General features: G+C 43.8%; 1 protein-coding gene across 1 annotated transcript in view; it reads left to right on the top strand.

The window, feature by feature from the left end:
- ano10b (anoctamin 10b) overlaps positions 1–14,766 on the top strand; it is a 40,428-nt gene extending 25,662 nt beyond the window's left edge. The window contains exons 9-12 of the mRNA XM_070896886.1: positions 8,185–8,376; positions 10,361–10,498; positions 13,671–13,787; positions 14,595–14,766. Of these exons, the coding sequence (XP_070752987.1) occupies positions 8,185–8,376; positions 10,361–10,498; positions 13,671–13,787; positions 14,595–14,723 (576 nt within the window). The 3' untranslated portion in view covers positions 14,724–14,766. The remainder of the gene's footprint in view (positions 1–8,184; positions 8,377–10,360; positions 10,499–13,670; positions 13,788–14,594) is intronic.
- The last annotated feature ends 531 nt before the right edge of the window (positions 14,767–15,297 follow it).

Raw genomic sequence — 15,297 nt, 5'->3', positions numbered from 1 at the left:
ATGGAGAAGATAGCCATAATCTTATTAGGATACTTTCTGTCAGCTTTGTCCTTGATTGTGCGATCAACTTTACCAAGCATCTTTACAGTCATGACTTCAAAATCAGAATCATCACTCTCTCCATATAGTGCATGAATTTTTGACTTGCCCTTATATTTAGGATTATGTGTAGACTTCTGTCTTGATCCACTCTGTCCGCACTTTTGAGAAAAGTGATTTTAGTTTGCCGCAACTTGTGCGGTTCTTCCCATATGCTGGGCATTTAGTTTTTGACAGATCATGTCTTTCTCCACAATATCTGCAATTGTTCATGGACTCTTTGTCTATGAATTCTTTCTTTGTGGGTCGGGGTTTCTGTCATGTATGTATGCTTGGGTTTACTGGCCACCAGGTGGCGCCACTGTCAGAGGTCATTGAGCTGTGCGCACGTGTGTGCGGCCCAGGTATAAAAGGCCAGCCATCTTGTAATGTAATCACTTTGGGCCCTAATAAAGTAGAGCCAGGTTTGTACCTGTTCGGAGTTTACAATATTCAGTCTATTGAGTTATTGCATACACAACAGTTTCTGTTGGATAGCTTTGACATCTTCAGGTCTGTTTTAGTGAGTTTCATGGATTTAATTTGCGCATCTGTGGCCTCTGTAACTTTACAGAGCATCACACATTTATTGAGTATTAGGCTTGAATCTTGCAACAGCCTCTTACGCATAGTGTTATCAGATATTCCGCAGAATATGTGGTTTCTGATGAAATCATCCCTCAAATTGCCGAAATCACATGACGATGCTAGCTATCTCACTTTCAGAGCTATCTGTAAACCGCTCGTCCCTTTGTACACAGTTGTTAAACTGGTATCATTCAAAGATGATGTTGGTTTTACCTTTACAGTGCTCTTCCCATAGCTTCAAAATGATCTAAATTTCCTGCTTGTCTTCCTCTGATTTGTAGGGAAGATTATTGTGGATATCTAGGGCATCGCTGCCAATGACAGTGATAAACGTTGCAACCCTAACTCTATCTGGTTTTTCCACAATATTCGTGATAATTTCATAGCTGTCCCACAGCTGTTTAAATTTTTTCCAGTTGGCTTTCAAATCGCCAGTCACCTGCAATGGAGATGGGAGAGGAATGTGCGCGGGAGTTGGCACCGTGGTGGTCATGATAGCTCGCTACAGTTTAGGACTTTGAGTTTGTCACATACATGTACACAGTTTAAATACCCAGAGGACTAGAATAAGTCGAATACAAATACAACCTCCCAAATCCGGCAACCTCGGGACCGAGGCCGAGCCGGTTTTCGTGTTTTTCCGGATTTCGCAACGTGTTTCTGATGTCCAAAATCTGGAAACAGGTTCGGGTATTTCCAGATTTCGGAATGCCAGAAGCGCGTCCCGAGTCCAGAAATGCTTGGGCCCAGGTTGCGATTTTTCCGGTTTTTGGACATCATCTTGTAGTTCTTCTCCTCGCAGGCCTTTTACTCCTCGCTTCTCCGCAATGCATGGTAAGTCTCCCTCTCTTGTTTTTGCAACGCAGTATTCTGTAACTGTACTTAATGTGAGCTTCCCGGCCTGTATCTTTGGCTTCCATCTTCAAATTTGAAAAGGAATGTACAGCACTCAAAGCATGAAATATAATAAACGTTTTTATTTGTAAAACAGTTAAGTTATGAAATATAAAACAGTAAATGAAGGTTTTTATATTTTAAACAGAGTAAAATAAACAGATACAGTTACAATTGGCTGGAGGTTGTGCTTGAAGTAGAGGGCTCAGCTATGATGTCCAGGGCTGATGATGGGCCAGCAATAGGATTATCAAATGTGGAAATTACTGGTGTAGTTGCACGCTTTGGTTTTGGGCCTTCTGTTGTGCCATCTTTTGAAAGATATTTAAAATTGTTGTTTGTTTAAATAATTTGGGCTTTTCTTTCATTAATCTTTCCCGAATTCTGTAGACCTGCAGTATTTCTTCTTCACTTATGAAGCTTCGTTGCTCTAAGGCAATAATTAATTCTTGACAAAGATTGATTACTTTGTCAATCGGCACTTTTTCGACTTGATCACAGGCATCATCATCATCCTCACTGCTTTCATCCTTTTCCTCTGGATGCAAAACCTCTGCATGATTTCTTCATCTGTCACTGCATGCACATTGGGAGCATCGTTGTCTATGTCCATGACTTCTGAGACATCGTCCTCATTCAATTCCTGCACAGCTTTGCAAGTCAGCCCTCTTGCATAATCTGAAAGTTGAGCAATCATTGCTTTCTCCCCAGACACACAAAAGCCTTGAAAATCCCAAGGAGCATCATCAACATCATCGTCAGCAAACATGGTTGATGGTCAGATGTTATGCTAAGCATTGACCAAGATGTCTGCAGTTACCAAGTTCCGTGCATCCGCAGCTGTCCATTTGGCATCCTTGATAGAGAAAGCTTTTATTCCCATGCCTGTGTTCACAGCATTAAGTAAACACCTCAAACTCGTTTTTGTACAGACACTTCATCGATCTCAAAATTCCTTGGTCCATTGGCTGTATCAGTGATGTAACATTTGGAGGTAAGAAGATTCCACGGACATTATTCTTTACCAAAAGCTCAGCATCGGAATGTGCTGAGCAATTGTCTACCAGCAAGTATATTTTGCAGTTTTCCTCAAGACCAGCTTCCATTCAATGAGCACTCGCTTGAGGGACAAAATTCTTCTCAAACCATATTACACTGGTTACCCATGCTTTCTTATTGGCATAATAATGCACTGGCAATACTCTCAACCCTTGAAACATCTTGGACACTGGCTTCTCCCAATGACCATAAGCTTACACTTGTGTATCCCAGCCGCATTTGCAGCAGCAAGCCCAGTCAACCTATCCTTGGCATCTTTAATACCTGCTGGCTGCGTTTCTTCTGCTGCTGCTAATATCTTTCGCGGTACGTAGTGCCAAAACAGCGCTGTCTCGTCAGCATTGTACATTTGCTCAGGTGAAAGGTTTTCCTCATTGAACTCATCAATATAATTTTCAGCTGCCTCATAATCTACTGAAGCTTTCTCACCACATACTTTCAGTTGCCTGATGCCATGACTCCGTTTAAATTTGGCTAGCCAACCAGAAGAGTACTCGCATGGAGTTTCAATCCCCAGTTGTGCATGGAATATTTGGCTTGTTGCACCACCATTGGGCTAGAACCTTTTCACTTCGCCTCTGTCGCCACCATTCCATCACTGCTCGATCCAAATCATCACATTTCAGCTTATGCATACCTTTTCTCTTACTCATTTCCTTATGAACATCACTATCCGCATAAAACTTCATGAGCTGTTCTTTCTATTTTCTAATATCAAGATGGAGAGTCCAACACCATACTCATCACTCAATCTTCTCACTGAAGCACCTCTATCTAATCTCTGAAGTAACTCAACTTTCTTGGCAATTGAAAGTGAACTATGCTTCTTTCCTTTATCTGAACCCACTGGGGTATCTGTTGGCCTTTTTGACATGTTTGCAATGACAACACAAATTCACAATCTTTATCTGTGCAGATCTTTAAATCGGGAAATACACCACAGCAATGGAGTCAGGTTGGGTGGGGTCTGATCATTGGATGTAGGTGGGTCAGCTAGGGTCTCATCATGGGGCGTAGGTGGGTCAGCTAGGGTAGCCCTATAATGTTTAATGCCAGTAATTTTTTTTTTTTAAATGCTGAATTTAAAAATGCATGTACAGTACAGGTTCAGGTAGTATTTTTTCTTACAGGTACAGGTGTGCAAACTTAAAATCACAATCTGGTCGGTGAGGTCGGGTCAGCACCGCTCAGAGTCATGGGGCATGGCGATCCGATGGCGCGGTTGCTGCTTTGGGGAGCTGCAGTGTGCTGTGCAGAGTTTGATTCTGGCCGGGGACTTGCACGCGGGAGGGGACTTGCGTGCGGGAGCTTAGTTGATTCTGGCCAAAAGGACTTGTGTGCTGTGCAGAGTTGATTCTGGCCAAAGGGACCTGTGTGCTGTGCAGAGTTGATTCTGGCCAAAGGGACCTGTGTGCTGTGCAGAGTTGATTCTGGCCAAAGGGACCTGTGTGCTGTGCAGAGTTGATTCTGGCCAAAGGGACCTGTGTGCTGTGCAGAGTTGATTCTGGCCAAAGGTACCTGTGTGCTGTGCAGAGTTGATTCTGGCCAAAGGGACCTGTGTGCTGTGCAGAGTTGATTCTGGCCAAAGGGACCTGTGTGCTGTGCAGAGTTGATTCTGGCCAAAGGGACTTGTGTGCTGTGCAGAGTTGATTCTGGCCAAAGGGACTTGTGTGCTGTGCAGAGTTGATTCTGGCCAAAGGGACCTGTGTGCTGTGCAGAGTTGATTCTGGCCAAAGGGACTTGTGTGCTGTGCAGAGTTGATTCTGGCCAAAGGGACTTGTGTGCTGTGCAGAGTTGATTCTGGCCAAAGGGACTTGTGTGCTGTGCAGAGTTGATTCTGGCCAAAGGGACTGTGTGCTGTAGAGTTGCTGCGGACCCAGGAGCAACGGTGCGGTGACTGTAAAGACCTGGCCTGGAACAGGTAGGATTGGCGTTTTTATTCGTGTAATTTTTGTCACTGTACAGTAGTTGGATTTCATTTTTTGACTTTTCACTGGGCCCAGCTGGCGGCGGTAATGGTTTCCAGATTCCGGAATATTTTGCGGATGTTGGACGACCCTAACACAGATCGTCCCGGAGTCCGGATTCTGGAACATTACGAGTTTACTTTACGAATGCCTCTCGATTATTTTACAAGTTTATGACTATTTATCGCCCTTCGTGGATCCATGTGCGATGTGTAGAAAGCACGCTCTGCACTGCACAACGTCGATTTTGATCGGCACAAAAAAGTCTTACAGTTCCAATATTTCGGTCGCAGATGTATTCGACGAAAGATCAGAAGTATCTGCTTCTGACACCATGTATTTTATTGTCACTTGAACACACTTGAACACTCTTAGTTCAACTTAACTCTATTTATTTGGGAGATCTCAGAACTTGAGATGACATTCCTTCACAGGCCCTCTCTCTCAATGCAACTCCCTATACCTCCTAGCTAGAGGGTGCTATTCATGATCTCGTTACACATGCCTCTTTCAGTTGCAATCCCATCGTGTGTCCCACTGCCATACATTGCTTCTTTTAATGTCCTATCCAACAGTTGGCAAAATGCATCTATTGAGTTGGACCGACAATCAGAGCTGGCACTGAATTCAATCTCCCCCATGGTATTACTGGCTTTCCCTCTAGTGTTGTGTGGCACCTATTTCCATGTAATTCAAGTAGAATTAATACAATATTTTGTTAAGATGCTATCATTGCATTTGGTGTAATTCAACATATGCTCCTATCTGCTTGCAGATTCATTTCCCTCACTAGTTATTGGTTCTTACTGCATATCTGGATGTAGTTTTACTTTATCTGTTCATTTTCTCCACATGAGGGCAATATTGTTTCATGTTCTTAAAGTTAGTTGTATTTGATTTTCACTTTTATTGCTGTCCTTATTTTCCTCTATATATTTTTAATGAGGCACTAAAATTATACCCAATCCCAATGATCATTAGGGCCTCTTTGTAGAAGGGAGATGGCGGGTAATGGTCCTTAAAATATATATTAATATTAACTGACTCCTTTTTATTTTAATTTCACTCTCGTGGCATTTCTTAGTGAACTGGAAGTTTTATAAGAGGGGTGCCAAGTAGCAATTCTGGGAAAGGTGGGGTGGGAGGAGGAACCTTGGATCTGGGGCAGATGCTTGGATCTGGGATTACGAGGAGTGGGACTAATCGGATCGCTCTTTCAAAGAGCCGGCACAGGCACAATGGGCTGAATGGCCTCCTTCTGTACTGTATGATTGTATGTAATTCTATTTAATATTCTCGGAGAGGAATCCTGATATCTGGGACATTGGGGAGGGAGGTCTCAGCATTGGGGTAGTTCTGGAATCAGGGAGCACTGGGACTATGGTCTCAGGTTCTGTAAGTTCTGAGAGCATGTCCTGGGAACTAGGAGTGAGATGGGCAGTCTGAGGGGGTGGGGGTGCGGGGGGAGCGGTGTGAGAAGAGGGGTTATAGATGAGGCCCTGAGGTCCAGTCGTACTGAGGAGGGGGTTTTGGAGCATTGGGATTGTTGGGATCTGGCACATTGGGGGAAGCAGGGACTGGTGACGGATGGGGTAGTCAGAAGAATGGGACCCAAACTGCCATTGCTTCATTTTGAACCAATAGAAATAAAAATTGGGACAGATGTAAAACGTGCTGACGACTCACTATCATCTGATTTACACTATCACACAAGGTCAAGATCCACTCCATTTTAATATAAAAACCTCAAAATGTGATATGGATGCACCTGAAATTTGATTATGCGCTGGGGCAGTTCAGAATTACCATTTTCAAAAAAGTCTATACATCGAAATTAAAATAAAAAGGAGTCAGTTAATATCAATATATATTTTAAGGACCATTACCATCCATCTCCCTTCTACAAAGAGGCCTGAACGATCATTGGAATTGGTATAATTTTAAAAGGAAAATTGAATTTCCTTTTTAAAGACACTTCCAGATTTACGAGATGGCTGGAATGAAACAGTTCAAGTCCCAGAGTTGCCCGACAGTCAAACTCGGCCAGATTTACTCAGAGTTTTGTCAGTTCTCAATCAGGCTGGGGAAATGAAGTGCCTTGTGGAAATGAGCCTCTCCATCTCGTAGGGACAGGAAAAGCAATGCTGTTTTTATGTGCTGCCTATCTCATTTATTTCTGAAATGGTTCCCTGGTGGTGACTCCTATTTTTTCTGCCTCTCTGATTGACCTCTTGATTTGACAGGCACTGTTCATAGAAACATAGAAAATAGGTGCAGGAGTAGGCCATTCGGCCCTTCGAGCCTGCACCGCCAATGAGTTCATGGCTGAACATGCAACTTCAGTATCCCATTCCTGCTTTCTTGCCATACCCCTTGATCCCCCTAGTAGTAAGGACTACATATAACTCATTTTTGAATATATTTAGTGAATTGGCCTCAACAACTTTCTGTGGCAGAGAATTCCACAGGTTCACCACTCTCTGGGTGAAGAAGTCTCTCCTCATCTCAGTCCTAAATGGCTTACCCCTTATCCTTCGACTGTGACCCCTGGTTCTGGACTTCCCCAACATTAATAAGAACATAAGAACATAAGAATTAGGAACAGGAGTAGGCCATCTAGCCCCTCGAGCCTGCTCCGCCATTCAACAAGATCATGGCTGATCTAGCCATGGACTCAGCTCCACTTACCTGCCCGCTCCCCATAACCCTTAATTCCCTTATTGGTTAAAAATCTATCTATCTGTGATTTGAATATATTCAATGAGCTAGCCTTAACTGCTTCCTTGGGCAAAGAATTCCACAGATTCACAACCCTCTGGGAGAAGAAATTCCTTCTCAACTCGGTTTTAAATTGGCTCCCCCGCATTTTGAGGCTGTGCCCCCTAGTTCTAGTCTCCCTGGCCAGTGGAAACAACCTCTCTGCCTCTATCCTGTCTATCCCCTTCACTATTTTAAATGTTTCTATAAGATCACCCCTCATCCTTCTGAATTCCAACGAGTAAAGACCCAGTCTACTCAATCTCTCATCATAAGGTAACCCCCTCATCTCCGGAATCAGCCTAGTGAATCATCTCTGTACCCCCTCCAAAGCTAGTATATCCTTCCTTAAGTAAGGTGACCAAAACTGCACGCAGTACTCCAGGTGCGGCCTCACCAATACCCTGTACAGTTGCAGCAGGACCTCCCTGCTTTTGTACTCCATCCCTCTCGCAATGAAGGCCAACATTCCATTCGCCTTCCTGGTTACCTGCTGCATCTGCAAACTAACTTTTAGTGAATCATACACAAGGACTCCCAGGTCCCTCTGCACCGCAGCATGTTGTAATTTCTCCCCATTCAAATAATATTCCCTTTTACTGTTTTTTTTTCCAAGGTAGATGACCTCACATTTTCCAACATTGTATTCCATCTGCCAAACCTTAGCCCATTCGCTTAACTTATCTAAATCTCTTTGCAGCCTCTCTGTGTCCTCTACACAACTTATACCATTTGGCTTTGAACTCACAACCTTCTAGTCAGTGAACTATTGCTACAGTACTTGTATTAGAGGTCCATTCAAAGTCCTCTTGTGCTCATTGTGACCTTTTTTTCTGTCCAGGGAATGTTTGACGAGTACATGGAGCTGTTTGTTCAGTTCGGTTACGTCAGTCTTTTCTCCTGCATTTATCCACTGACAGCGATAATGATTGTAGTGAACAACATCACAGAAATCCGACTGGATGCTTGGAAGCTCTGTCATCTCTTTAGAAAACCTTTCGTCTCTCCGGCAGCAAATATAGGAGTCTGGCAGGTGAGAAATTGCATTCGTCAGACTGACACAATGGGTAGAGCCATTATTTTTCTTATAGGAGGTACTTTGATTAGATGAGTAAAAAGACCTTTACCTTCTGGTGCAAGAAACACATAGACAGCAAGATCCCACAAACAGCAATGAGATAATGACCTGGTAATCTGTTTTTTTAGTGATGTCGGTTGAGGGATAAATATTGTCCAGGATGCCAGGGAGAACTACGCTGCTTTTCTTCAAATAGAGCCTTGGAATCATTTATGTCCACCCAAGAGGCTTAATATCTCATCCAAAAGACAACATCTCTGACATTACAGTACTCCCTCATTACTGAAATAGATAGATTTTTGGACTCTAGGGGAATCAAGGGATATGGGGACGATGCAGGAAAGTGGAGTTGAGGTCGAAGATCAGCCATGATCTTATTGAATGGCAGAGCAGGCTCGAGGGGCCGTATGGCCAACTCCTGCTCCTAATTCTTGTGTTTTTGTACTGAAGTGTCAGCTCAAGTGTCTGAAATGGGGCTTGAACCCACAACCATCTAACTCAGAGACGAGAGTGCTACCACTGAGCCACAGTTAACATCGTTACAATTATTGGGCCAGCCCATTATGACACTGTCTTACTGGAAGGATTTGAGTTGTAGCAGATCTCTGGTCATTCCCCTTGCTGTCTAGTTTTTTGGCTGAATGTTCTTATGGCTTTCCTGCCAACTTATGAGGAAAGGTTGAGTAGTTTGGGCTTCTACTCATTGGAATTCAGAAGAATGAGAGGTGATCTTATCGAGACGTGTAAGATTATGAGGGGGCTCGACAGGGTGGATGCAGAGAGGATGTTTCCATTGATGAGGGAGACTAGAACTAGAGGGCACAATCTTAGAATAAGGGGCCACCCATTTAAAACAGAGATGAGGAGAAATTTCTTCTCTGAGGGTTGTGATTCTGTGGAATTCGCTGCCTCAGAGAACTGTGGAAGCTGGGACATTGAATAAAGTTAAGACAGAAATAGACGGTTTCCTAATCGATAAGGGGATAAGGGGTTATGGGGAGCGGGCGGGGAAGTGGAACTGTGTCCATGATCAGATCAGCCATGATTTATTGAATGGCGGAGCAGGCTCGAGGGGTCGTATGGCTTACTCCTGTTCCTATTTCTTATGTTCTTATGTAAGGAGTAGCAACATGAAAGACACCCAGCTAAAACAGTTCACACATTAGCTACATCAAAAACAGCACGGTGTTTATCTGTTTCAAAACAAGATTCAAGGTCATAAGGATGGTCACACATAATCAAATGGTCTGTTGGGACTGCAGCTAAACCACCTGTGTTGTTGGTTTAATGTCATGAGATTTTGCTCGATTTCCTTTCGGTGTCAGGGAGTCATCTCACAGGGCTTTACCTAGCTGGAGGCCTACCTGTGGGTGGTCACTGGCCTCCCCTCAGGAGGATCGATTAGAATCAATCAAGTCCATGATAGGTCTGTAGACAGGTCAGCCTTTGGCCTTTTCTTCTTCCATCTTATCCATGTTCTCAGAAAATTGACATCAGAAGCAGTTTTCACAGGCCTGTGACTAAATTAGGACCGTGGAGTGGAACGCTTTGAAATTGACTCTAGTGGGGTTCCAGTCTGTTTCCAAACAAATCATTTATCTCCAACCAACTTCTATTCTCCAATGTCCTGAAAGCAGCTGCAAATTAGGCATTACATTTTGGTTGTGCTCAGCTCTCTGTCAGTAGGGGAGTATTTAAGTTTGGTAATTAACAAAACTGCATTAACTTAAGTACCTAAGTAATTGACTACAAGAATATACAAAGGCACTGAACGGCAAGCTAATGTCTCTGTGTTTGATTCCAAAGTTTTTCTATTTTGTTTTTAAAGATCAGTGAACAGGTACTTGCTACATAATTTGTGGCTGGTATATCGATACTTTGCCTCAAAATTCTTTTTAACGAACCTGTGCGTCTCTCATCATATGTTTTTGTTTCACAGACAGCTTTTGAGATGATAGGATTCCTGTCAGTCATCACCAACTGTTTGCTAATTAGTATTTCCCCTCAAGTGGAAGTGTATTGTGCAGAAAACAATTTAACATCTAAGGATGTGTTGATCTGGACTGTTGGAGTGGAGGTAAGTGAGGATCCTGAGTGGCCACTCTTCTCTATTTTACAAGGCTCACTGACATCACAGCATCAGTTAAAGCGGGGAGAGGAATACAATAGTTTTGCATGTAATACAGTTAAGTATTGGAATGTATTTTTCCAAAATTTCATGTTGGTTTACTCGCTGGTGCAACTGTTGTACAATTTGCATTCAAAGGGCACATACAGGCCCCAAGTTTTCACATGCGGCAAAACAGGTGCCCCTCCGAGCTGGGCGCCCGTTTTTCGTGCCGAAAACGGCGCCTGAAAAAAAACGCGCTATTCTCGAGCGCTTTGCAGCTCGATGTCAGCTTGGCGTGGTGCCCAGGGGGCGGAGCCTACCACTCGCGCCGATTTTGTAAGTAGGAGGGGGCGGGTACCATTTAAATTAGTTTTTTTCGTGCCGGCAACCCTGCGCGTGCACGTTGGAGCGTTCGCGCACGCGCAGTGTGAAGGAAACATTGGCACTCGGCCATTTTTGTAGTTCTTTGTAGCTGTTCAATTTTTTAAATTTTTTAATAAAACCACATTGCCCTTCCATGATCAGCACTGAGGCTTCTTGCAGCAGTGAGAAGGCTGCAGGAAGCCTCAGAAGTTGAGGCAGCCGTTTCCCGACGGGCCCGACCGACAGCAGGGGGGCCTCCCCCTCCCCCTGCCGTCGGGAATGGCTGCCTCAACTTCTGAGGCTTCCTGCAGCCTTCTCACTGCCTCCCCCCCGCTGCCGTCGGTCGGGCCCTCACTGCCTCCTCGCCCCCCCCCTGCCGTCGGGAACGGCTGCCTCCTCACTGCCTTCCCCCCCCCTGCCGTCGGGAACGGCTGCCTCAACTTGTGAGGCTTCCCGCAGCCTTCTCCCTGCCTGAAGCACTTTCACACAGGTAGGAACATGGTTTATTTAATCTTTTCTTTGCTTATAAATTTTTATTCAGGTTGGAATTATTTGTATAATATTTGTATAAGTATAACTAAGGATTTATTGTTGAATGTAATGACTTCCCTCCCCCCCCCCACCCCCCCACCACCTCGTTCCGGACGCCTAATTTGTAACCTGCACCTGATTTTTTAATGTGTAGACAAGGTTTTTTCAGGCCTACAAAAATCTTCACTTGCTCCATTCTAAGTTAGTTTGGAGTACGTTTTCACTGTGGAAACTTTCAAATCAGGCATCAGTGGCCGGACATGCCCCCTTTTGAAAAAAAAATTCTGTTCAAAAGTGAAACTGTTCTACATGACTAGAACTGCAGAAAACTTAAATGTGGAGAATTGCGATTTCTAAGATACTCCGTTCTCCACCAGTTGCTCCTAAAAATCAGGAGCAAATCATGTGGAAACTTGGGGCCACAGTACCCACCCTCACAGTGGGTATGTTGGTCCCAGTGCGATTTGCTCGTTATACACGGTGGCCAGTGTAACCGAAACATTTTAAAAGATTACTTTACAGATGTGGGGCAAAATAGGTAAAGAAATTATATAAATAGAAATATTTACACCGTTTGAAGGACCACCCTCCAAATTGTGATGTAATGAACCCTTCCAGCCATCCTCGGGTACCTGAATGCTGGGATCTAGACACTGCGAGGGAACATAACACTGTCTTCCCCTTTCCCTTCCTTCCTGATCAGGCTCCAACACTGTCAGAGGAAACAGGCTGAACTAGACCACCGAGAAACCTGGATGTAACATGAGGGGTCGCAAGGGTGCCTCCCCCCCTCTCCAGTAGAACTGGACCTCACTCTAAGATTGACTCCAGCGATAGAAGCTACGCGATAATGCCCCCTTCCCACCCCCCCACCCTCCCACAACCACCTTTCAGTTCCTACCACGCTGTTCTGTATAGCTTCACCATTTTTCTTCCCATTCATCCTTCTCTTTCATTTGTGCACATCAAGATAAGGGATTAGCGCTGGAGAATGGAATGTTCTTCCATGTTGAGCATTCAGTGCAAAGAGCAGGCATGCTCCTTTTGACCAGGCAGAGTAAAACGTCCCATGCTCTGCCCCCAACAAGGTGCTTTCATGCCAGTCTCCATTTGCCATGTACTTATCAGTAACACATGACTTTAACACATATTTAGAGCCTCTCAGAATTAGGCTTCCAATTTACTGTCAGTATATGCTAAATTCTGAGCCATAATGCCTATAATAAACAGGAAACTGCCCACACTCATTTCACATAGAACCCTTTCAGCTGGACAGAGAGGAGTCTTTTACCCCATCAGTCTGGGATAGATTGAAGCTTAGATCCCTGAAGAGAAATGATAGCATTTCCCATCTCTTTTCTTTATCTCCAGGATCCTTGGTTACCCTATTCCCTTCATGCCCTTTCCCCCACCTCCACGCACTCACGCACAGCCACACTCACACATATGTACTCACATACACTTCCACACTCACACTCTAACATACGCACTCACACTTGCACACGCACACTCGCACATACACACTCACATTCACACTCGCACATGCACAATCACACCCACACTCAAACACACTCCCACAAACACCCCCACGCACACCCACACACTCACACATGCACTCACACATGCACTCACACACACGTACTCACATTCAGTGCCTAAATAAAATGTCTGTATCTGTAATTATACATGCCGAAATCCTGAATATTTCTATGTCATTGTGTAAACTTTAAAAATCTATATTACTGGTGGAAAGAACACTGAACCTCCAGTGTCTGTAGACAAATACATACCCTCGGGAGGGATCCAGTAACTAGGAGGTTGGCAAATATACTCAGTTATCTTATGATCACAAAAGGAGCACAGTCTGACAATCAGACTCACATGCCTTAAACAGTAATGCCCCATAGCTGTAGCTATGCTGCAGTTCAACTCCTTTAATGAGCTTAAAGATTGCATGTTTCACACCCAGTAAACAATTTAGTTAACAGAGAAATAAAAACTGAAATGTCTGGAAATGCACAGCAGAACCACCGGCATCTAAAAAGAGAGCAGCTAGGTTAAGGTTCTGATAGTCAGCATCTTAAAAGAGAAGTGTCTCTAACCAACTTATGTACTTAGCTTTGATTCTGGATTTCCAAACGTTTACACTATTTCTTGTTCTTGCTGCCAGTTAACTTAGAGTCATGACCAGTGAATTCTTCTTCAGTTCTGAGGCTAATTCTGCCCCATTATTTCTGTGTTTCAGCATGTCTTGCTGGCTATCAAGATCATTTTAGCTTTTGTTATTCCTGACATCCCTCAGTGGGTGAGGCTGAGGATTGACAGAGTCGAGTATCAGTCCCTTCAAGCCCTCAAACATAAGGTAAAGTATTTGTTTTCTATAAAGCCTAAAAGAGCCAAAGCAGCCCTTTCAACAATAACTTGCATTGATATAGCACTTTCAGTGGAGTAAAAATGCCCTAAAGTGCTCCACAGAAGTGAAAATCTTCGGCCCGAATTTAGGATATGTTGATAGGGTTAGATGAAATAGGGTGGGAGGAGACTTGTGTGGAGCATAAACACCTGTATAGATCAATTGGGTTGAATGGCCTGTTTCTGTGCTGTACATTCTATGTAATTCTATGTAATGAATTATGAGAGATCCAGGAGCAAACCAGAAGCATGGGCGGTAGAGCTCATAATCCAGTGCTGGCTGGTTCTGCTACCAGTCACTAGAGTGTACTTACTTGAGCTTTAGATCAAATAGCACTCTTGTCTCCCTGAGGCAAATGCCACTCCTAATGGCTGTTGTGGAGTGATCGACAGCTGAAACCCTGTCACTGTCCTTGCACGATTTGCAAACAGGTTCCTCGCATTTCAACAACAGCTTGCATTGATATAGCGCCTTCAACATAGTAAAACATTCTCAAGTACTTCACAGGAGCGTAATCAGTCAAAAATCGGTACTGAGCCAAAGATGGGGACATTAGAACAGGCTTAGCCAAAGAAGTAGCTTTTGAGGAGTGTCTTAAAGGAGGAGAGCGATAGGGAGGCAGAGGGGTTTAGGGAAATGATTCCAGAGTTTGGCGTCTAGATGTGGGGCAAAAGATGTGGGGAATGGAAACAAAAGAGGCTCATTTCTAAATCACCCTCGGAATTTAAATGTCATGTTATTTTCTCCTTCTTTTAGTTGGTTGAAGCAGATAAAGTTCACAGCAGAGAAACCGAAGATAAAGAAACATGGCCTGGTGGAATCATGTGGTCTGATTCGATTGAGAGCTCCCTGCACATGAGCAACAGGCAGCTGAACTTGCTGTAATCACACAGCAAGGGAAATTCAAGACACATCAGTTCAATGAACTAACAATGATTCTGTCTCAACAACTAACTCTGCCCCTTCACCATTTATTTTTATGAGGCTGACATTGCTGTGTGTATAATAGGGTAGTATTTTTGTTATTTTATAGTTTCTCAGTATATGCACAAATATATATTTAACCCAGTCACTGATTAACTACACTCCCCGCAGCAGGAACCATGGCTTCTACTTATATTTCCTGCTTTGTATTTTGATTAAAGCAATAACCTTTCGCAACTGTAAATCATCGCAGCCGGGGGTAACAAACAGCAAGAGCTTCGACAGGAACTAAGGGTGGGCTGCATAATTGGTTTCTCTTTCACAAATAGGACGCTGTTCACTTAAAGGGTCAGTCCGCAATCAACATTATTTCTGGATATCTGGTGTAAATGTCAACCTCTTCCAGTTGGTTTTCTTTTTTTGAGTGTTTCTGTGTACAGCCATGAGATGAAACATTGAGCTAGACTTTCCATTGGGATCGCCCAGTTACCGCCCATTTAGTCACTGCGATTGAGTTTAACGCCCATATTTGGTT

The sequence above is a fragment of the Pristiophorus japonicus genome, chromosome 13 (genome assembly GCF_044704955.1).
Source record: "Pristiophorus japonicus isolate sPriJap1 chromosome 13, sPriJap1.hap1, whole genome shotgun sequence".
Classification (NCBI taxonomy): Eukaryota; Metazoa; Chordata; class Chondrichthyes; family Pristiophoridae; genus Pristiophorus; species Pristiophorus japonicus.
The sequence above is the reverse complement of the archived record's forward strand: the minus strand, read 5'-3'. Positions and strand labels throughout refer to the sequence as shown.